A 22,654-nucleotide genomic window follows, 5' to 3' on the forward strand; every position below is an offset into this window, starting at 1 on the left:
ATAGGACCCTGAACTCCGGGAGTTGGTGATGGACAGGGAGGCCTGGCGTGCTGTGATTCATGGGGTCGCGGAGAGTCGGACACGACTGAGCGACTGAATGGAACTGAACTGAACTGAACTGAAGGCAGTATGGAGAAGGCAGTGGCACCCCACTCCAGTACTCTTGCCTGGAAAATGCCATGGATGGAGGAGCCTGGTGGGCTGTAGTCCATGGGGTCGCTAAGAGTCGGACACGACTGAGCGACTTCACTTTTACTTTTCACTTTAACACATTGGAGAAGGAAATGGCAACCCACTCCAGTGTTCTTGCCTGGAGAATCCCAGGGACGGGGAGCCTGGAGGGCTGCCGTCTATGGGGTCGCACAGAGTCGGACATGACTGAAGCGACTTAGCAGCAGCAGCAGCAGCAGCAAGGCAGTATGTTGAAAAGAACTGGTAGCTTTGTCATAGAAATTCAGATTAACCTGGAATGTATCTGTTAGGTGACTTTCTCTTTTTTTTTCTTTAACATTTTTTAAAAATTAGTTTTTATTGGAGTATAGTTGCTTTACAGTGTTAGGTGACTTTCTTAATTGAACTTGATTGATGGGTCTAAGTAGAAAATTAGTCTTTTAAATTTATCTGTGGCAAGTTAGAACTGAAATGTATGCTAGAGATCATCTAGCATTTTCTTCTGATGGAGAAAATGAGGCCCGGAAAATCTGTGTCTTGTCTAGGGTCCCATAACTTCTTCGTAAACAAGCTGAACCTAGTGCTCTTTCCATTTCTCCCCCATACTGCTTGCTTTTATTTCTTGTCTCTGCTCAGTAGATGGCTTGAGCCAGAGATTCATATAATGCAAAGTAAGGAGTGTATTTATCTTCTGGTTTTCTGCTTTGTAGAAGAAAAGTTTGCATACCATCTGAATTTTCTTACTGTGATGATCATGGTCATCAAGAGAGATATTTTAAGTTTTAAAGGTTTGGGGACAATTTAATGCCATAAAAAAAAAATCAATGTGAAAAATTGATGAATAGAAATTGAAGCTAATTAGGAAACAACTTGGAGAAGGAAATGGCAACCCACTCCAGTGTTCTTGCCTGGAGAATCCCAGGGAAGGGGGAGCCTGGTGGGCTTCTGTCTATGGGGTCACACAGAGTCGGTCACGACTGAAGTGACTTAGCAGCAGCAGCAGCAGGAAACAACTAAGATAAACTTACTAAGTTACTTAATATTAAAATGTCAAACAGATGAAACCAGAGAGTCTTCAGATTATTTCTTAGAGGTTAACCTTTGACTTTTTTTTCAGCCAGAATTAATTAACTTGATCATTCTTTGATATTTAAACTTCTCTGTCATTTTATTTTATCTAAATGGCATTCATATATTATCAATCTCAAATCATCTATATGTCTGGCATATAGTTATATGCTCAGTAAAATAAAATATATTGGACAGCATAAATATTTTTACTTAAAAATATGTGAGTAAAATTTATAGGACAAGATATATAGGATGAAAACTTCATTTTCTGAAAATATTGAGTAGTTCCATATTTTAAGTTCAGAATGGGATGGATTATGTTTTACAGTAGTCTGCTTATTTTTACTAAAAGAAAGCCTTTTCTTTTAGGGGGCAACTGTAGCAGAGATTAAGAAACAGTATCGTTTGCTGTCTCTTAAATATCATCCAGATAAAGGAGGTGATGAAGTTATGTTCATGAGAATAGCAAAAGCTTATGCAGCGTAAGTATTTTAGGACTTGTTATACTTTTTTAAGTTTTCTATTGGAATAAAATAATAATCAGTAAAATAATTGTCATATACTTTTTTCAAGTGTTGACCTCATATGTTGAGTCTTCTATGGAACTTCCTGATAACCCCTGCAGGGGTAATTTAGCTAAACCTTAATTTTAAGTAACTCACAGTAGTGCTTTTGCCATGTGAGTTGATTAAGTAGTAAGTGATATGTTAATTGAGCTATTTTCAAAGCATACTGATTAGAAGAGGATATACTAACACTTCGCTTTCATTTCTAGGCTTTTTATTAGGCTGGATCTAGTTCTTTTAAATAAGCATACAAACATTATAGCTTGTTTCATTTAAACTATTTAAAGATGAGTTTAATTTTTGGAAAAATAGGATGGAGGATATAAAATTTAGTTATTTCTTGGGTGTTAATACTGCAGGAGATAAAAAGGTAGCTGGATTCTTCAGGAATTATGATAGGTATATCCCACACAACCCTTATGTTGAATTAAAGAGTAAAATACGGACAAGATGTTATCTGTTTTTTGAGGAAAACTCAGTAATGTACAATTTTGTAAGCTAACTTAAAAAATATAAATAATAGAATATGCAGATATAAGCAGGCTGTGAAAGTGGAATATGAATGACCAAAGTTTGGGAAATCCTGTCTTGTGCATTTTTGTGCCTAATAGAAGCATATTGACCGTGTCTCCTTTCTTTCTACACCGCCCCCCACCATCCTTTGGGTGTTTTCTGTGTGAATATGACTCTGTAATAAAGCAGGACTGGCAGGAGCTTCTGAAGTGTGCTCTACATTTTCTCTGCTACACAGCAGATGTTCTCCAGATTGCTGTCTTTCAGTTGGTGTGTTCTTTCCCCCTTTTTTCAGTGTCTCCTTCACGCATTTACCCTTGTTGCACAGATATTACAATGCCTTAGTTGCTGTCTTCAGGTCATTTAAGAACTGAAGATTTCCAGAGGTCAGATAGCCAAGATTAATTAGTATTTTTAATTTTAGTGTTTTTGGTACAGTTATTTTTCCCCCCTTAGTTTTCAGGTATTGTAACATTTTCAAGGTCGTGATTTTGTTCTCAGGTTACTGGAAATCTGATTTTATTATGTATGGTCACTATTCTAAAAAGTATTGAAGAATAATATGTGGCCTTTGGTTTTAACTCAGTTACATGATCATGATGTAGAGTGTTTTGTATGTAAAGGGTCTAAAATAGTGTCTATCAGGCAGATGAAGAAGTAAAATGATTACGGTACCCATAACTCTTGATTTATTGTAACTTGTACAAGTATAACTAGATTAGTTAAAAGGGTACATTTTATTGAATATGTATGTAATAGGTTTGAGTCATTGAATTGAACCTGCTGTCTTATGTATAACTCTAGTAGCCTAAGATACATATTTCAAGCAACTTGGGGAATGCAGTTATAGACTTTGATCTAGAGTTTTTCAGAATTTGCCTTGGTTATTTAAGCTAGTTTCTCTCCCCTTATTTGCTCATTATAATAAATAAGTGGGTCATTCCTATTTCTTCAGACCAGATTGTTACTTAAAGTAAAGGAGGTATGGTTATTTTTGAGGAATTAGGCCAATTTATGAATTCTCTGATTCATTTTTCTGAATACAGTTGGGATTTTACTTTTGGGTGTAGAACCTGTGTTTAAATTATTTTTAACAAACACATGGGCAGCATGAATTAACATCCTTAAAACTATTTTAATTTTTACAACCTATGTTTGCATGTATTCTTACATATGAATACATAACTTAGCTGTGAATAGCCAACTCAGGCCACTCATATATAATTTAGTGAAGATATTCTCTGGATTCAGATTTATAATCTGAGGTCCCTAAAACAGTGTACAGAATTTATGTGTATTTGTAAATGTGCATTTTTTTTTCCAGGACAAGAGGGGCATAGATTTCATTAGATTTAGATTCCTAATAGGGTTTATGATATAACCTCCCACCTTTTATGATATAACCTCCCACCCTAAAAGTCAAGGAATATAATCATGTTTAGGAAACTTGACTCTCCTAGAATTAAAAAAAATATTACATTAGTACCAGTGGTGTTGTGTGAGCTTATTATATATAAATTATACTGAAATCACACAGCTTCTAAGTTATTGAAGTCTTAGAAATGATATTATACTGAAGTAGTAATAAATAGCAAAAAATCAGTTGCTTTCTTAAACTGACTTTTTAAAAAATTGATAATTCCTTTGACTATACAGACTGGTTACACAACAGTTGTACACAGACTGGTTTAATGAATGAGTTAATGAAATTTTAATCAGATGTGTGTGCAGGTTGAAAAATCAAATGCTTCTTTGATGTGAACTGTGCTTTATTTTGCAAATCTGAGGGCATTGAATAGAGAACAGAACAGTTTATGTTCCTGTCATCATTAGAAAGGCAGAAAGGAATGAGATAATTATTTTGGGAAAAAGAATCTGATTAGGAGACAGAAAATTAAAAGAAACAATAGCTAAAGCTCTTGATGAAGTGGACAATTATACAGGGAAACCAAGGCAAACGTTTTTGAGAAATATCCCTTCCTTAGCAGAAAAGAATCTTAGCACCACTCCTTATTAACTTGCAGTCTAATAATGCCTTTCCTTGACTCTTGTATTTTACTGTGACCTTAGGTAAATAGTGTAAGTGAAGTTACAGTTGAATAAGGACTAAAGATGTCAAGGTGCTCGTTTTTGTAAGTGACCAAATTGATAAGTGTAAAAATATTTTCAAATCATTGAAAAAATTTGCAGTTTTATTAAGGCACTTCTGCATTCTTTCTCTCAACTTGGAGCTTTATTAAATAGAAAGTATATTGTATCTTAGGTACATATGTTCTGGGAAATTAAAATATGGCTAAAATTCAGTTTAGCTCAGTCGTGTCTGACTCCCTGGATGGCAGCACGCCAGGCTTCCCTGTCCATTACCAACTCCCAGAGCTACTCAAACTCAAGTCCATCGCATCAGTGATGCCATCCAACCATCTAATCCTTCGTTGTCCTTTTCTCCTCCTGCCTGCCATCTTTCCCAGCATCAGGGTTTTTTCCAATGAGTTGGTTCTCCGCATCAGGTGGCCAAAGTATTGGAGTTTCAGCTTCAGCTTCAATCCTTCCAGTGAATATTCAGGACTGATTTCCTTTAGGATTGACTGGCTGGATCTCCTTGCATTGCACAGGACTCTCATGAGTCTTCTCCAACACCACAGTTTAAAAGCATCAATTCTTCGGTGCTCAGCTTTCTTTATAGTCCAACTCTCACATCCATACGTGACTACTGGAGAAACCATAGCTTTGACTAGACAGACCTTCATTGGTAAAGTAATGTCACTGCTTTTTAATATGCTGTCTAGGTTTGGCATAGCTTTTCTTCCAACGAGCAAACATCTTTTAATTTCATGGCTGCAGTCACCATCTGCAGTGATTTTGGAGCCCCCAAAAATAAAGTCTGTCATTGTTTCCATTGTTTGCCCATCTATTTGCCATGGAGTGATGGGACCAGATGCCATCATCTTAGTTTTCTGAATGTTGAGTTTTAAGCCAATTTTTTGACTCTCCTCTTTTACTATGATCAAGAGGCTCTTTAATTCTTCTTCTGTTTCTGCCATAACAGTGGTGTCATCTGCGTATCTGAGGTTATTGATATTTCTCCCAGCAATCTTGATTCCAGCTTGTGCTTCATCTAGCCTGGCATTTCTCATGATGTACTCTGCTTATAAGTTAAAGAAGCAGGATGACAATATACAGCCTTGACGTACTCCTTTCCCAATTTGGAACCAGTGTGTTGTTCCATGTCTGGTTCTAACTGTTGCTTCTTGTCCTGCATACAGATTTCTCAGGAGACAGGTCAGGTGGTCTGGTATTCCCATCTCTTTAAGAATTTTCCATAGTTTGTTGTCATCCACACAGTCAGAGGCTTTGGCGTAGTCAATAAAAGCGAAAGTAGATGTTTTTCTGGAACTTGATGATCCAGAGAATGTTGGCTATTTTTTCTCTGGTTCCTCTGCCTTTTCTAAATCCAGCTTGAACATCTGAAAGTTCATGGTCCACATGCTGTTGAAGCCTGGCTTGGAGAATTTTGAACATTACTTTGCTAGCGTGTGAGATGAGTGCAATTTTGCAGTAGTAGAACATTCTTTGGTATTGCCTTTCTTTGGGATTGGAATGAAAACTGACCTTTTCCAGTCCTGTGGCCACTGCTGAGTTTTCCAAATTGCTGGCATATTGAGTGTAGCACTTTAACAGAATCATCTTCTAGGATTTGAAGTAGCTCAATTGGAATTCCATCACCTCCACTAGCTTTGTTCATAGTGATGCTTCCTATGGCCCACTTGACCTTGCGTTCCAGGACGTCTGACTCTAGGTGAGTGATCACACCATTTTGGTTATCTGGGTCCTGAAGATCTTTTCTGTATAGTTCTTCTGTGTACTCTTGCCACCTCTTCTTAATATCTTCTTTTTCTGTTAGGTCCATGCCATTTCTGTCCTTTATTGAGCCCATCTTTGCATGAAATGTTTCCTTGGTATCTCTAATTTTCTTGAGATCTCTAGTTTTTCCTATTCTATTATTTTCCTCTGTTTCTTTGCATTGATCACTGAGAAAGCCTTTCTTAATCTCTCCTTGCTGTTCTTTGGAATTCTGCATTCAGATGGGTATATCTTTCTTTTTCTCCTTTGCTTTTAGCTTCTCTTCTTTTTTCAACCATTTGTAAGGCCTCCTCAGACAAACTTTTTGCTTTTTTGCATTTCTTTTTCTTGGGGATAGTCTTGATCACTGCCTCCTGGACAATGTCATGAACCTCCTTCTATAGTTCTTCAGGCACTCTCTGTCAGATCTAATTGCTTGAGTCTATTTATCACTTCCACTGTATGTATAATCGTAAGGGATTTGATTTAGGTCATACCTGAATGATCTAGTGGTTTTCCCTACATTCTTCAATTTAAGTCTGAATTTTGCAATAAGGAGTTCATGATCTGAGCCACAGTCAGCTTCAGGTCTGTTTTTGCTGACTATATAGAGCTTCTCCATCTTTGGCTAAAATTAGGGTTGAACATAAACATAATCTTTTGCCAATAGGTCTGTAAGAATGTCTTCCTTATTATGTTATTGGTCATTTTTGTATGTTTTTGACTGCCTTGTCTCCTTAACAACATTGTAAAGTTTCTGAAGGAAAGAGTCTTTTAATGTTTTTTTTTTTAAAAAAAACATCTATGCCAGGACCTAGAATAAAGCTACTCTTACCCCGTGCCTTGAGCCATTGCCCAGGTCATGGGTTATATTTATGTTTACGTATTTAAAAAAAATCACTGTCTCTCATATTGCCTGTGTTAGGAAGCTGTTGCTTTAGCAGGTATTTGCCTAGTCTTCCTGGAACTTTTCTTAGGAGTAAATTGTGATCTCAGCACAGTGCAAATGACCTTTACCACAGCAGTGGAATTTTATAGGTGTTATTTATTTTTTTCTTTCAGAATGTGGTGCAAGTTTTTCAGGGATTCTTATTAATTGTATATTAAGTTAATATTTAAAAGATAGGTATATATCATTATTAAAATAAAAGCATGCCCATTGAAAAAATTTTGGGAAATAAATCTTATACACTCAAGATGGAAAAAATGTCACGTCTAATTCTGCCTGCCTCCTTAGAAAATGTAATAGCCTTTAAAGTTTGATCTTCTGTCTTGAATTGGCTAAACTTGAGAACTCTTGGGCCAACTGAGAATTTGTATCCAGGCTCATTAATTAGCATTTTTTGTTAATGCTGAATTCCTTCCTTACCTATCCCTATTTTTATTCAGATTTCAGAGGATTTTTCTTGATTCTCTGAAATTATTTAAGAAATGAGTTGGTTGGTTAATGGAGTTTGTGTAGTTGAGTACTTATTTTTCAGATATGGTTTTCTAATTTTGCACCTTTGTTCTTTTTATGCTAGTTTAACTGATGAAGAATCCCGGAAAAATTGGGAAGAATTTGGAAATCCAGATGGGCCTCAAGGTGTGGTAAATGATGATTAACAAAATACTGGGGTTAAGGTATTACGTATATTATGAAAATGTTAGATTTAAAAGAATGTTTTGATTTTCTTAGTTTGTGAATAGAAAGATTACAACCGCACAGAGTTAAATGGATACGTAAATTGATCTTCCTTTACTTAATTTTTCTAGAGATTAATTGGAAAGATCTTTGATTTGATGAGAAGAGTAGTCACTATCATCATTCATTATTTCCAGTTAGCGGTTGATAAAAATAGGATGAAAAATCTGTTTTTTCTTTACTGACTAAACATTTTCCCATATATTCATAGTGTTTACATAAACTCAAGACATGTAAATGGATTTAAGTGTTCTGAGAAGAAGGAATTCATGTACTTCAATTTTTTTTTCTTTGGGAAAAATTTGAAGTTTCAGATATAAACCATATCACATCAGCTTTTGTGTATGAGACACACATAGTAAGATAATCTTAAAGTTTTTTGGAAGTGACAAGGTGGTAGAATTTAGGGATATAAATAAATGAAACTGGAAGTGCAGACTCTTCAAAAATATTCTTCCTGTTTCAGCCACAAGCTTTGGAATTGCCCTCCCAGCTTGGATCGTTGACCAGAAAAATTCAATATTGGTGAGTACCCTTAATAAGACACATGATAATGTGTTAGATATATCTTGGTAATATAAAGATAACATTACAAAGAAAATTCCAGTATACTGTTTCTAATTTAACTGTGTATTATGGAAACTTTTTACGTAATGGAGAAAAGAATTGGTTCTTATTATTACCTTGCGGTCTGGGGGAGTGTACTCTAGTGTAGTTTTAGAACCTTCAAGTTGTGGCAATTTCTTTTGGAGGTAGTTTCTGATTGGTTCCTACCCTTGGTTTAGGGAACTACTGTTTCTTATGGTGTTGACATTTATCCCTAAGTAGTACTCAAAATTTAAATTACCCTATATTCCGCATTTATCCAAGCTAAATTAATTTTAATGTGTCCTAACATAATGGTATGTATTCTATATGGTACTTTAAGGGGCAGCAGGATGATCAGACTTCAGAGAGGCTGCAACTCTTAAAACGTCAGAAATTACCTTGTTATTTAGAAATTCCCTACTTCTGCTTTCTTGATAATAATTACATAGGAGCTATCTTTAAAGCAATAAAAACCAGTCTGTCATTTGTAACATTTGTTACAATCCTTACAGTCTGTCATTTGTTTTGAAAATGGCTATTTAGTGTCATTTTATGGCTATTTATTTACATGTTTTCTTCCAGGGTATATAGTTGTATATAAGCATGTTGAGGGAATACTAGAGAAGAGAAAGATTGTTAGCTACCAGATTTGGGATTAAGTAGTAGGACAGAAATCATACCAATGGAAATTACCTGCAAACAGCATTATATGTTCTGTTTGATATTGAGGCAAAGAAACCAGGTTCTATCATTTATTTCCAAGGCACTAACCACTTGCTAAGATGTGGATGACCCTTGAACAATACGGGCTTGAACTGTGTAGGTCCACTTATATATGATTTTTTTTCCCTAATAAATACAGACTACAGTACTCCACAATCCATGGTTGAATCCATGGATGCAGAGCCACAATATGGAAGGCCAGCTGTAAAGTTATATGTGGAAAATGTAAAGTTATATGTGGATTTTCCACTGCAAGGAAGTTGGTCCCCCAGCCCCCACATTGCTCAAGGTCAACTGAAGTTGGCTCTCCCTATCAGCATGTTTCACATCCCTGGATACTCTGTTACCACCAATTTATATAAAGGACTTGAGCATCCCTGAATTTTGGTATCCTTGGGGGTTTTGAAACCAGTTCCCCTCAGATACCGAGGGATGACTATATATGCTGCAGATTCCCTATCTGCAAAAAGAAAATAATAATGGTACCTTCCTCATAGAGTTTGAAAGTAAGGATTAAATTAAATACATAAGATGTGCTTTTAATAGTGCCTCCTCCATGTAAGCCTCAAAATAAGTGTCCATGGATGTTGTGATTTACCTCATGAAGAAATGGTCTTTTTTTTTCCTCCTTTTCAATTCAAGGTTTTACTTGTATATGGCTTGGCATTCATGGTTATCCTTCCAGTTGTTGTGGTAAGTTCCAGCTCTTTTTATTAACATTTTTTAGGGAAGAGAGTGGGTGGCATGGTTTGGGGTCTCCTTATAAGATCGTAATTTGTGTTAGAATATAATCCATAATCCATTAATCCTTGAGTTATAGAATTTTATATTCAGCTATCCTTTAAGGTCTTCTAAAGGTGGCATCACTTTAATGTGTTAAAATGTGTCTCCTATGATTCAAAAGTTACACACAAATGAGATAATACAGATATATTTAGAATTTAAAATGAAAGCCTTCGGTCACCACCTCCCCCAGTTCCATTTCTCTGTTGGAGATAATCACTGCTAAGTTTGTTGATTTCCTTTTCAGATCTTTTTCTATGCATTAAATGTATATACACATTTTAAAAAATGTGATCTTACTATATATATTGTCCTGTGACTTTTTTGCTTCATACACGAATGAAACATGTAGAACAACCTCATTTTTAAAAGCAGCTGCATCAGTTCAGTCACTCAGTCGTGTCTGACTCTTTGCGACCCCAAATATAGAGATACCATAATGTTTAAGATTTTATTGTTTATTACCTTCATGACTGGTGGTGGTCTTACTGATCTTAGGGTTCCTATGAGTCCTGTAGTGAGGCTTATAATTAATCTTTCTTGCTTTCTTCATAGGATTGTTGTGTTAGAATCCAGTTGTATGGAATAATGTGACTGAAAGTAGTATATCAACTGTAAAATTGCCCTTACACTTATTTGTCAAACATTTATTGAAGACATGCCATGTGTCAGAAACCAAGTTGGTGCTTATAGCAATGGGTTGTTTCATTCCTGTTTTGTCTGTAAACAATTTCTAGTTGAAACTTAAATCTTTTAATCATATATATGTAATGATATAGGCTGGTATTTAGGCATCATGAAGCATAAATTGGAGAGGGAAATGGCATCCCACTCCAGTACTCTTGCCTGGAAAATCCCATGGACGGAGGAACCTGGTAAGCTGCAGTCCGTGGGATCACTAAGAGTCGGACACAACTTAGCGACTTCATTTTCACTTTTCACTTTGATGCATTGGAGAAGGAAATGGCAGCCCACTCCAGTGTTCTTGCCTGGAGAGTCCCAGGGACGGGGGAGCCTGGTGGGCTGCCGTCTATGGGGTCGCACAGAGTCGGACACGACTGAAGCGACGCAGCAGCAGCAGCATAAATACTTGCCAGATAAATCATATGAAATATATAGTGAAGTAGTGAAGTGAAAGTCACTCAGCCGTGTCCGACTCTTGCGACCCCATGGACTGTAGCCCGCAAGGTTCCTCTGTCCATGGGATTCTCCAGGCAAGAATACTGGAGTGGGTTGCCATTTCCTTCTCCAAAGATGAAATATATAGTAAAGGTATTTGTTCTAAAGAGCAGGTATTTTTATTGGTTTATGAACATTTAGAAAATTTGACCATAAACACCCTGCATCAAAGTTAACATTTATGGTGGTTTTCATGCTCTTTTCCTTGTTAAATTTTGTGTCTTAGGGCTCTTGGTGGTATCGCTCAATACGCTATAGTGGAGACCAGATTCTAATACGCACAACACAGATTTATACCTACTTTGTTTATAAAACTCGAAATATGGATATGAAACGTAAGTAAATTTAAGTAACTGCGATAGTAAATTGTTTTCTGAGTCATTTATGTGGAATTGGTATATGTATTCAATTGGAGAAGTTCCATTTTTTAGTTTTAGGGATATTCAGTTCATTATAGCTAAAGCTGGAGGAAGATGCTAATACCCTTTGGCATATTTCTTGATCTGTAGTTCTGTTATTCTCATTCACTCAACTGTATGTATATGTATATATTTTCCCTTCAGAGATTTTATGGTAAAGCTCCTTGTGGACTGATTTTGTAATAATTCCAGCTGACATTTCATGAGTATTTATTGTTGCCAAGTATTATGAGGCACTATAATGTATTAACTCATTTAATCTTTGTATGCTCCCATAAATAACTGCTGTTTTTAAGCACATTTTATAGAAGAAACTGAACTCAAGGATACACAGTAAGTGACAGCTAGGATAGAACTCAAGCAGTGTGGTTCCCAAGCCAGTACATTATACCATGCTAATGGTGTAACATAAGTAGAGGTCTTAGGAGTGTTTAAAGAAATTTGCCAAAATATTTCATTCCCAGAGGCTTATTTCAGAATTTATTATGACATAAAAAGAAACACCCTAAATACTTTCTTTGATCCCATAAAGCTAACACTGTAAATTTTATCCCTGGAATACTTTATATTACCTTTCAGAATCACTGCTCTGTCGAAATCTTACACATTTAAAAAAAAGGACATAAGTTTAAAATTGTGCTTCATAGCTAGATGCATTGTTGTTCCAAAACCTGAGTGGACTTTGTCGTATTTTGTGTTTGCCAATTTTATTAACTCTCTTGGTAATGAGAAAGAGATTTATCATATAATCCCAGGATTATATGACTGTGTGAGCTGATTTTATATTTCTGAAGAATGAGCAGGTCTTTCATTTCTGAGGAATGAGTGAAAGTTACCCTCCCTTGTGCACATGTACACTCTTCTTTGTGCTGGGTTGAAATATTAATATATAAACATTCTTCCTTATGAAAATATTTCATGTTTGTAACCAGTTTTAATATGTTTTTTGGATCAGTGATCTTGATTGCTGTTTCATTTCTGAGGGTGGTACTTAGCCTTACACAGTTCTATCAGAAAAGCTTTGTTTAGCTTTATTTAATTTTGTTTGGTTAGTTATCATTGGTTTTAGGACTGGCACCATTTATATAGCTGTCTTAGGAACCGTTGTTTTCATTGAAACATTTGAGGGTAGTAATAGTAATAGCTTACGCACATTACTATGCTTATGTATATCAGGCACATATGAAGAAATTGAGGCCCATAGAGAAGTGAATAATATTGTCTTAGGTCATTCAGCTAGGACTTGAAAGCTTCAGGGTTTAGGCACTTAACTTCTATACTCTCCTGATTTTTGTGAGAACATTGCATGCATTTTCTGCCATAAGGTAAAGATTGATAACTCTAGTGCCAGTCATTAAAGAGCTTGTATAGACTAAGAAAAATACCACTAATATATGTGACCTCAAATCATGTGTATTTCAAGGAACACTATTCCCACAAAGCCCTCCATAATTCCATAATAAAAATTTTTGTAAATTACAGTATATTTTAGATTACTCATGGCATTGAGGAGTCACGAAACCCTTTTTAACCCCTTTTTTCACAAAGCAGTTAGTAATGTCACATAGAATACTTGCTGCTGCTGTGTAACTCAGGGAACCCTACTCAGTGTTCTGTGGTGACCTAAATGGGAAGGAAATCCAAAAAAGAGGGAATATATGTATACGTATAGCTAATTCCCTTTGCTAAACAGTAGAAACTAACACAACATTGTAAAGCAGCTATCCTCCAATAAAAATTGATTCTTTTTAAAAAAGAAATTTTATGTGGAACACATGATTACATCTAGAAACCGATGCTATTTGTAGTGATTTTAATGCACCTAGTTGCTTCTGGGCCCTTAATTTGACGTGTATTTCTATTTACCTGTGATAGGTATTATAAACACTTTCTAAAAATGAGATGTTTCTTTTGTTGCAAGAGAAATTTATACCGTTAATATTGATTTTAGCATTGTGTATGATTAGAAAACTTCCTCCCTCTAGGATTAATCTGGTATCGTTTGGGGAGGGTGATTAAGGGTCAGTAAATTTATTTTTCTTTGTATTTCTTTTGTTGTTTTAGGTCTTATCATGGTTTTGGCTGGAGCCTCTGAATTTGATCCTCAGTATAATAAAGATGCCACAAGCAGACCAACAGATAATATTTTAATACCTCAGGTTAGGCCTGTCTCCCAAATTCTTTGATAAACATTTAAATATTAAAGTTTATGCTTTATTAAGTATACATTTTTAAAATATTTTATTTTCCCTAGCTCATCAGAGAAATCGGCAGCATTAATTTAAAGAAGAATGAGCCTCCACTTACCTGCCCTTATAGCCTGAAGGCCAGAGTTCTTTTATTGTCTCATCTTGCTAGAATGAAAATTCCTGAGACCCTTGAAGAAGGTATTTTGATTCTACTGTCTGTAGGGTTTTAGTGATACAAAAGCAGTAGAATTAATTAGGCCTCATGGTGCAGTGTTTTTGTCACTGTTCTTTTTTGCTCAATCAGATAATTACTCAAGGACCTTTTAAAAACAAATCTATATGCTACATACATAATTACTTTCACAAATACTTTGAAGGTCTTAGTAAGTCAAATGATTTGGCAAATGTTAAAATGTTGTATTTCAAGATAAGAGAATACTCTGTGAAAAATGTCTAGTTAATTGCAGATTATTCAATAATTCCTGATGACTTTAAAAAAAAAATTTGAAGCTTTTTGCGGGGAGAAAAAATGGATTTCACAACAGATACCTCAGTCATCACCACTAGTACCACCACCATACTCCAGCTGCTGCTGCTGCTGCGTTGCTTCAGTCGTGTCCGACTCTGTGCGACCCCATGGACGGCAGCCCACCAGGCTCCCCCGTCCCTGGGATTCTCCAGGCAAGAACACTGGAGTGGGTTGCCATTTCCTTCTCCAATGCATGAAGTGAAAAGTGAAAGTGAAGTTGCTCAGTCGTGTCTGACTCTTTGCGACCCCATGGACTGCAGCATACCAGGCTCCTCTGTCCATGGGAGTTTCCAGAAAAAGAGTACTGTAGTGGGGTGCCATTGCCTTCTCCCCATACTCCAGCAGTAGTTACCAATAAAATGTCTGTTTAATCTTTACTTAAAGCTTCATCAGTACTTGAAGCCATCTATTCTACTTTAAGAAAAAAAAGCAGTAGATTAAGACTGTGGTGTCTCCAGGAATGTTGTGAATTTGAGTGTCATCTCTTTTCACTTGCATTATTCCAATTGAAAGTTTTAAAAGAAATTTATTATCCTTAGGGAATACATTTTCTTTCTGAATGAACCAACCCACCCTCCCCCTGCTTTAAGCCAATAATGCAATCAAATGCCTTTGAAAACAAGGTCAGTTGATGCTCAGTGATTAATGATAGTACCACAGGCTACATATGATGGAATTAAGGTGCACTATTTAGGCGTTGTTTATTGAAGTTGCAAAGTAACTAGTAATTCTGTTCCTAATATTCTGTACAGATATGAAGCCATTTTTACCATTTTTACCAATTATATAAGGAACAGGAAACAAACTTATTTTAGTTTATCAAGCCCACTGAATGACCTCAGTGGTTAACTGTTACTGCAGTATAAGTGACAGAATCTCTCTCCCTTCCTGCTATCCTCTCTCTCTCCATTTAGTTGACATTCATTCTCAGGCTTAGTCTTTGGACTTATCCATAATTATAGAAGCTTAGATGCACAAGAAGAAAATTTTTGAAGTTCTTCAATTAGTGAGGTTATGATTAAGTTTAAGACTGTTACCAGAAAAAAAGGTAGGGAGTAATTTATAAAGCCAAAATCCATAATATTAAAAGTTTGCCTTTAAAACATCTAATCTAAGCTAGGGTTTTCTGACTGATTTTTTGACATGGTGCTGCCAAGGAGAAACAGTTGTGTTCAGCCTATAAAATTCTGAGGTCATATGAAAAATTTGTTTGACAACTTAAATTTAGCTTGAGTCTTGGACTACAGGTAATAAAAACGTTTTAGTATAAAAGAAGAATGATTTGTTTCAGGTGTTTTATTGTTTTGCAGATCAGCAATTTATGCTGAAAAAATGCCCTGCCCTACTTCAAGAAATGGTTAATGTAATCTGCCAACTAATAATAATGGCCAGGAGCCGTGAAGGTGAGGAGGAAGCATAATTATATTGTACTTTTTCTTGCAAGTGTATAGTACAGATTATACTTTTAAGATTTGTGGGAACCTAATATATTTCTGTCTGTAAGTTGAATCAGCTTTCCCAGTTTTGCTTATGGTTTTTCTTATTTTTCCTGTATTTTCTATAAGTACAACTTATGTTTTTTAATTCAGTTTTTCCGTTGTTTTATTGTTTATTTTTTTATTGTTTGCGAAGATTTAAAATACCCTTTTCTTCCTCTGAATATTTTTAGAATTAGGTTAACAATGAGTTTGAAATAATTCTTTAAGTGCTGTAATGATGATTCATCTGACATGTAGTGTTTTTTGCATGAAGGGAAAAAAGGGAAAAAAGAACAAGGGAGTTTATGGTTTGTAATGGAAAGAGACCCTTAAAAAAGCAGGGAGTGGTTGTGTTTTGTTATTATGGATGATGTCATTTTGTGGCATGACATCAGTATGTTCTTAATACCAAAAATGTCTTATGGTTTACTGGTTTTGGAAGTGGTGCAATGAATTTTTTATTACAATCAATGGTTGTTGATGGTTATTGTACATTTGACCAAGTTTGTATATTTTCTGTGTCTTATCCAGTAACTTTTAAAGGAAAGTCAACACTGTGATCATAAAATTTGAGGTGTTAAGGATGTTCATATGGATTTGTGTTTGTTATGAATTGTGTACTCTGAACATATAAATAGTCCAGCCCTATTTTTGCTTTTCCTCCTGTTCTTTCTAAGAAAGGGAGTTTCGTGCTCCAACTTTGGCATCCCTTGAAAACTGCATGAAGCTTTCCCAGATGGCTGTGCAAGGCCTTCAGCAATTTAAGTCTCCCCTTCTGCAGCTCCCTCACATTGAAGAAGACAATCTTAGAAGAGTTTCTAATCATAAAAAGGTAATTTGCCACTTTATTTTTTTGTTTGTTTTTTTCTATAACTTTTATTTATTTTTGTCCTGAATACCTTTTTTTTAAAATTTATTTAATTGGAGGCTAATTACTTTACATTATTGTATTGGTTTTGCCATACATCGACATGAATCTACCCCAGGTGTACACGTGTTCCCCATCTTGTTTTAAGCAATTTGTCATGTCACTTAAAGGTAACGTGGATGAAAATTTTTCTAGAAGTGGTTACTATGAACATCTTAGATTTGCAATGTTTCAAGCATTCTAAAACTATGCCTCAAGTGATTCTGTTAACACTTTCGTGAATAGGTAGCTGTTTTATAACATTTTATTAATACTACTGAAATGATCTTACTACTTTGGAGGGGTCAAAATTATAGCAGTTAACACTTTGTTCTTTACGTTGCCAAAAATAAATGTACTGTGTAAAAATGCACGGTATACTTTTCATTTATTTCATTAATGGCTTAAAGCTTGAGCAGTAGTTTATTGATTATGAACAAAAAAATTAAGCATTCAGTATATAAGTAGATCATATAAAGATAATTATTTAGAAATAATAGTCTGTATATAGATTATGAGAATGAATCTTAAGACCTAGCAAAAAATGTGTATAAATGAAAAACTTGAGGAAATATGGAAAAAATGGAATGAAATTATAATTTTAAACATCACTTTGTATGTATTAGAGGACAGAAGATAGACATTGGACTTGATAGTAGTAAGGTAAAATTAATAAATGTATATTAGAAATTTGTATCTTAGCACTCCTCTCTCAAGTAAGTGTGTTGCTCTTTTCAATTTGATCACATTTAAAGTCATAATTGAAAACTTCAGAATTCAAAAGCAGGCATTTCAAATGCCTCGATCTAATCCCTATCTGTAAAAGTAAAAATTAATAACTGGCACCAAATACTCAGAAATTAAAAAACCTTCTCCTTGGTATTCATTTAGCCAGGATTGGTATTACTGCAGTAACAGCTATATGTAGAGAATAACAAGAATGAGAATATTGCATCACTTCAGTTCAGTCACTCTGTCCTGTCCGACTCTTTGTGACTGCAGCACGCCAGGCTTCCCTGTCCCATCACCAACTCCTGGAACTTGCTCAAAGTCATGTCCCTCGAGTTGGTGATGCCATCCAACCATCTCATCCTCTGTCGTCGCCTTCTCTTGCCTTCGATCTTTCCCAGCATCAGGGTCTTTCCCAGTGAGTCAGTTCTTTGCATCAGGTGGCCAAAGTATTGGAGCGTCAGCTTCAGCATCAGTCCTTCCAGTGAATAGTCAGGACTGATTTCCTTTAGGATTGATGGGTTTGATCTCCTTGCAGTTCAAGGGACTCTCAAGAATTTTTCTGACACCACATTTCAAAAGCATCAATTCTTTGGCACTCAGCTTTCTTTATGGTCCAACTTTGATATCCATACATGACTATTGGAAAAACCACAGCTTTAACTAGACGGACCTTTGTTGGCAAAGTAATGTCTCTGCTTTTTAATATGCTGTCTAGGTTGGTCATGGCTTTTCTTCCAAGAAGCAAGTCTTTTAACTTCTTCTGAAAAAAGATTAAAAGAATATTGCATAGTAAAACCTAAAGAGTACATGCAGCTGTATACTTGGAGATAAATTCGTATTCTTAAAGGTTTTTATCATTAAAATTAAAAATAGAGGTCTGCAAACTGAACAAATCAAATGACAGTAGTTCCTGCTTGGGTCAAGAGTATATGAATGTTACTATTTTTTTCCTCCAACTTTAGTTTTTTTCTGATTTAAAAAATAACTGTGTATTAACTTTGTAATAAAAAATTCTTAAATTTAAATTTTCTTGGAGAAAAAGGCTGTGAAATGCACTAAAGTTGTATTTTCTGCTTTGAAATGTATATAATTTTAACATTTTTCTAAAAGCTTTTGGATTTTGTTTTAGTAAACACATGAGTAATTTTATTTTTATGAAGAGTTTCATGGCTTTAGGGTTTATTTTCTGTCTTCTTTTGAATTTAGTTCAAAATTAAAACTATCCAGGATTTGGTGAGTTTAAAAGAATCAGATCGTCACAATCTGTTGCATTTCCTTGAAGATGAAAAATATGAAGAGGTTATGGCTGTCCTTGGAAGTTTCCCATATGTGACTATGGACATAAAGTCACAGGGTAAGTGAGAGGTTCCTGTTATTTCCCTGTTGATGGACTGGCTCTCGTTTATTTGGCTCAAGGTTCTCAAAACACTTCACTTCATAACTTTTAATTAGACTTTGTAGAACTGTAGTTTACCTGTCAGATTTGCTGTGATGGAAGATGTTGTAGAGTTAGTAGTTTTGGTTTGAGCATACTTTTGTTCTATAGTTCAACTTTAAGGAATATCTTAACTTTTCAAAGAATGGAAGAGATTTCCAAATGTAATGGAAGATATTTGAAACATGTCTATTGTTAGTATAAAATAGCTGCTTAGTTCTAAAATTAATTTTTAAAAAACTTATTTATACATATTAAGCTTTGAAAATCACCACGCTCTGTGCCACATTTCATATGTTTTTCTTGACTTACTTTTGTCTTTATGTCTGTTTGGAGTGGAAAAAGAGATTATTTTTCTGCTTACATAATTGTCCTATGATTCCCATTTTACAACTGAATATAATAGTTTAGAATGGTGATAGAATTAGAGATTATTCTGAGCTTTGGTATTTACTAAGTTTCTGTTGTTAGAATATTCTTGTGGGACCAAGAATACAAGGATGAATTAGGAATTGTTCCTGTTTTTAAAGGGCTTGAGTTAAGTTCATTTTATTATTAAGACTTTTGGGGATGTGTGTATCAAATGTGTTTTGAAAAAGTAAACAGTGCAAAAACATTGCGGAAAACATCTTTAAGGTGCTTTTTTCATATAAACTATTTTGAAGTTCTTGCCTTTAAAAATAAGTATTTTTAACATTGCTTAGAATACTAGTTTGCAGGCATTTGATTATAAAGGTAAAATCTTGTGAGTATAAAGTTTGTAAAATTTAATAGAGTGACAGAACCCTCTTTTATATCACTGTGAGAGAAAGCTGTGGTAATCCTCACAATATACTATATTTTAAAAGATCTGGACTTGAATCTTTTCAGTGCCAGTATAGCCATTTTGTGGCCTTGGGCATTTTACTTTTTTCCTTAACCTCAGTCTCTTTAAAGAAATAATAATAATGCTTCATAGAGCTAATTTAAGGATTAAATGAGTACATTGTTGAAGACATCTTCTGGAGAAATTTGTATAGAGTAGATAGTAAATTATTTTTTATTTAGTAGCCTTAAAATTTTGTATGTTTGAAATACTAAAGTCTCTGGTTGATTTGGATAAATTTAGTTTTGCTGTTTGCCTTGACGTAGAGCTTGATTTTTATTTATTTATTTTTATGTCTTACAGTATTGGATGATGAAGATAGCAACAACATTACAGTAGGATCTTTAGTTACAGTTTTGGTTAAATTGACAAGGCAAACAATGGCAGTAAGTAGTCTGTATTTTTATGCTTTGAGAGTTTATATATTTGAGAGTTTAAGATATTTATTTTCTCATTTTAAGTTATACATTTCAAAGTCAAAACTATATAGTTTTTCAAATTAATTTTGCAGATTCTGTTAGCCATTTTTAAATTTTAATTTTAGATTTTCTCATTTGTTTTCACACACACAAAGTTGGAAGATAGATGAATTCTTCAGGTGATAATTTGTTAATTCCCTAGAAAGCATTATAATGTAATCTGGGTATCTTTCTTAAACTATAAAATGTTATACAGAGATTGATTATTGATTATTGTTGAGAATTTCATTGCCTACTCCTTTTTAATCGGTTCTTGAGAGAATTTACTCCTTTTTATTTTTTATTTTAAAAAGTACAGTAAAATAGCTCTTTTCCTAATTATGTAAAAAATTTATGCTGCCCGGGAAACAAATTTAGGCAATGCAGAAAAGAATGGGAAGAAATTAAAATCACCTAAAATTCTACCACTCTGAGATCATCAGTTTTGAAGCTCATACCTTTAGATAGCCTGATGCATGAATACCGACAGAATTAAAATGCTATTGATAGCATGGATCCCTTATTTCACCCCTGCTTCCTTAGAAAGCCACCTTGTCAGACCCAGATGACCAGAACTCAGTCTTGTGTAAATCCTTCTGTATCTTTCTCCATGCTCATGTTTACTATCCGGACTTTATCAGTGCATATATGTACATGCATATATATGTATGCTGGTACTTTTCTCATTCTTTTTCATTAAATGTAGTCATATGTATGTTTCCTGCATCTTGTTTTTCTCAGTTTCTGTTACATATTTATATTACTTCCCAAGCTGAGCACACCTTCCAAGTTGCAAGTATAGTTGTAACTAATTTTTACTAAACTATATAGTATTTCCGCTCAGTTTTATTGAACCAGTGGTAGATTTTAGCGTATTCTATGCTGAGGTCTTTGGGCATCTGCAGGAAATATGCTGCATTTAAAACCCAAGTCTAAAACCTCTGGTAGAAAAAGCATATTTTGTAGTTGTTGTTATGTTAGTTGCTCAGTTGTGTTGGACTCTTTGGGACCCCATGGACTATAGCTTGCCAGGCTCCTCTGTCCATGAAATTCTCCAGGTAAGTGGAAACAGTGTCAGACTTTATTTTTTTGGGCTCCAAAATCACTGCGGATGCTGACTGCAGCCATGAAATTAAAAGACGCTTACTCCTTGGAAGGAAAGTTATGACCAACCAAATAGCATATTAAAAAGCAGAGACATTACTTTGCCAACCAAGGTCCGTCTAGTCAAGGCTATGGTTTTTCCCGTGGTCATGTATGGATGTAAGAGTTGGACTGTGAAGAAAGCTGATCGCCAAAGAATGGATGCTTTTGAACTCTGGTGCTGGAGAAGACTCTTGAGAGTCCCTTGGACTGCAAGGAGATCCAACCAGTCCATTCTAGAGGAGATCAGTCCTGGGTGTTCATTGGAAGGACTGATGCTAAAGATGAAACTCTGATACTTTGGCCACCTCATGCAAAGAGTTGACTCACTGGAAAAGACTTTGATGCTGGGAGGGATTGGGGGCGGGAGGAGACGGGGACAACAGAGAATGAAATGGATGGATGGCATCACCAACTCGGTGGACATGAGTTTGAGTGAACTCTGGGAGTTGGTGCTGGACAGGGAGGCCTGGCGTGCTGTGATTCATGGGGTCGCAAAGAGTCGGACACGACTGAGCTACTGAACTGAACTGAACTGAAGAATACTGGAGTAGATAGCCATTCTATGATTCACAGTAGGACATATCAAAACAAAGATACTGATTTTATGGTAGCAGGTGGTAAAGGAAGCATTTGTATCTATTATGGACTCTGGATGAAAGGTGCCTCCTAGTAGATGAGGCTGCTCTAAGCCTGTGGCCAGGATTAGGTTTTGAATGCAAACTACACTGCCTACGTGCTTTGGAATTCCCAGCCCGAGAAATGAGCACAGAGTTGTCCTTGGGCTGTTGACATTTCTCAGGTAATTGGTAGAAGAAAAAGCAGACGTGACCTGGAGAAAGGGGAATAATCAAATATTTATCTTCTAGTATCAATTGTATTTCAATATAATTATTAGAATTCAACTAACAAATGAAGAAATGAAGCAGAGATGATAGAATTAGGCTGCTGCTGCTGCTAAGTCACTTCAGTCGTGTCCGACTCTGTGTGACCCCATAGACAGAAGCCCGTGATGACAAAACTTTTTCTCTGTAAAGGTTCAGTCAGTAAATATTAATATTTTTGAATTTTACAGGCCATACAGTCTCTGTAGCAATGGCTGAACTCATACATGGGCATGGTTGTATTCTAATTAAACTTTGTTTAAAAAGCAAAAAAATAGTTTGCTGGCCCCTGCATTAGCCCAACAGTTTAGAGCCCAATAGTTATCGTTTTCATTTGTTAGCTTTAATAATTCTGGGGAGTTTATGGAACAATCCACTTGTCATGTTCTATATAGAGTCACACTGAATTCTTACTGGATTTCAAATTCTAAATTTATAGTGTCTGTACTGATTCAAAATGGATTATTGGGTGGGTGGGTATGTCTCGGATATGTAGA

The 22,654-nt window shown here is 35.3% G+C and overlaps 1 protein-coding gene across 1 annotated transcript in view; it reads left to right on the plus strand.

The window, feature by feature from the left end:
• SEC63 (SEC63 protein translocation regulator) overlaps nucleotides 1–22,654 on the plus strand; it is a 66,325-nt gene that overhangs the window by 25,634 nt on the left and 18,037 nt on the right. The window contains exons 4-14 of the mRNA XM_055433184.2: nucleotides 1,612–1,724; nucleotides 7,685–7,746; nucleotides 8,312–8,370; nucleotides 9,799–9,849; nucleotides 11,345–11,453; nucleotides 13,602–13,696; nucleotides 13,792–13,924; nucleotides 15,566–15,658; nucleotides 16,411–16,565; nucleotides 18,579–18,726; nucleotides 19,976–20,058. Of these exons, the coding sequence (XP_055289159.1) occupies nucleotides 1,612–1,724; nucleotides 7,685–7,746; nucleotides 8,312–8,370; nucleotides 9,799–9,849; nucleotides 11,345–11,453; nucleotides 13,602–13,696; nucleotides 13,792–13,924; nucleotides 15,566–15,658; nucleotides 16,411–16,565; nucleotides 18,579–18,726; nucleotides 19,976–20,058 (1,101 nt within the window). The remainder of the gene's footprint in view (nucleotides 1–1,611; nucleotides 1,725–7,684; nucleotides 7,747–8,311; nucleotides 8,371–9,798; nucleotides 9,850–11,344; nucleotides 11,454–13,601; nucleotides 13,697–13,791; nucleotides 13,925–15,565; nucleotides 15,659–16,410; nucleotides 16,566–18,578; nucleotides 18,727–19,975; nucleotides 20,059–22,654) is intronic.

The sequence above is a fragment of the Moschus berezovskii genome, chromosome 10 (assembly GCF_049115385.1).
Source record: "Moschus berezovskii isolate FMDL1 chromosome 10, NW_MosBer_1.0, whole genome shotgun sequence".
Classification (NCBI taxonomy): Eukaryota; Metazoa; Chordata; class Mammalia; order Artiodactyla; family Moschidae; genus Moschus; species Moschus berezovskii.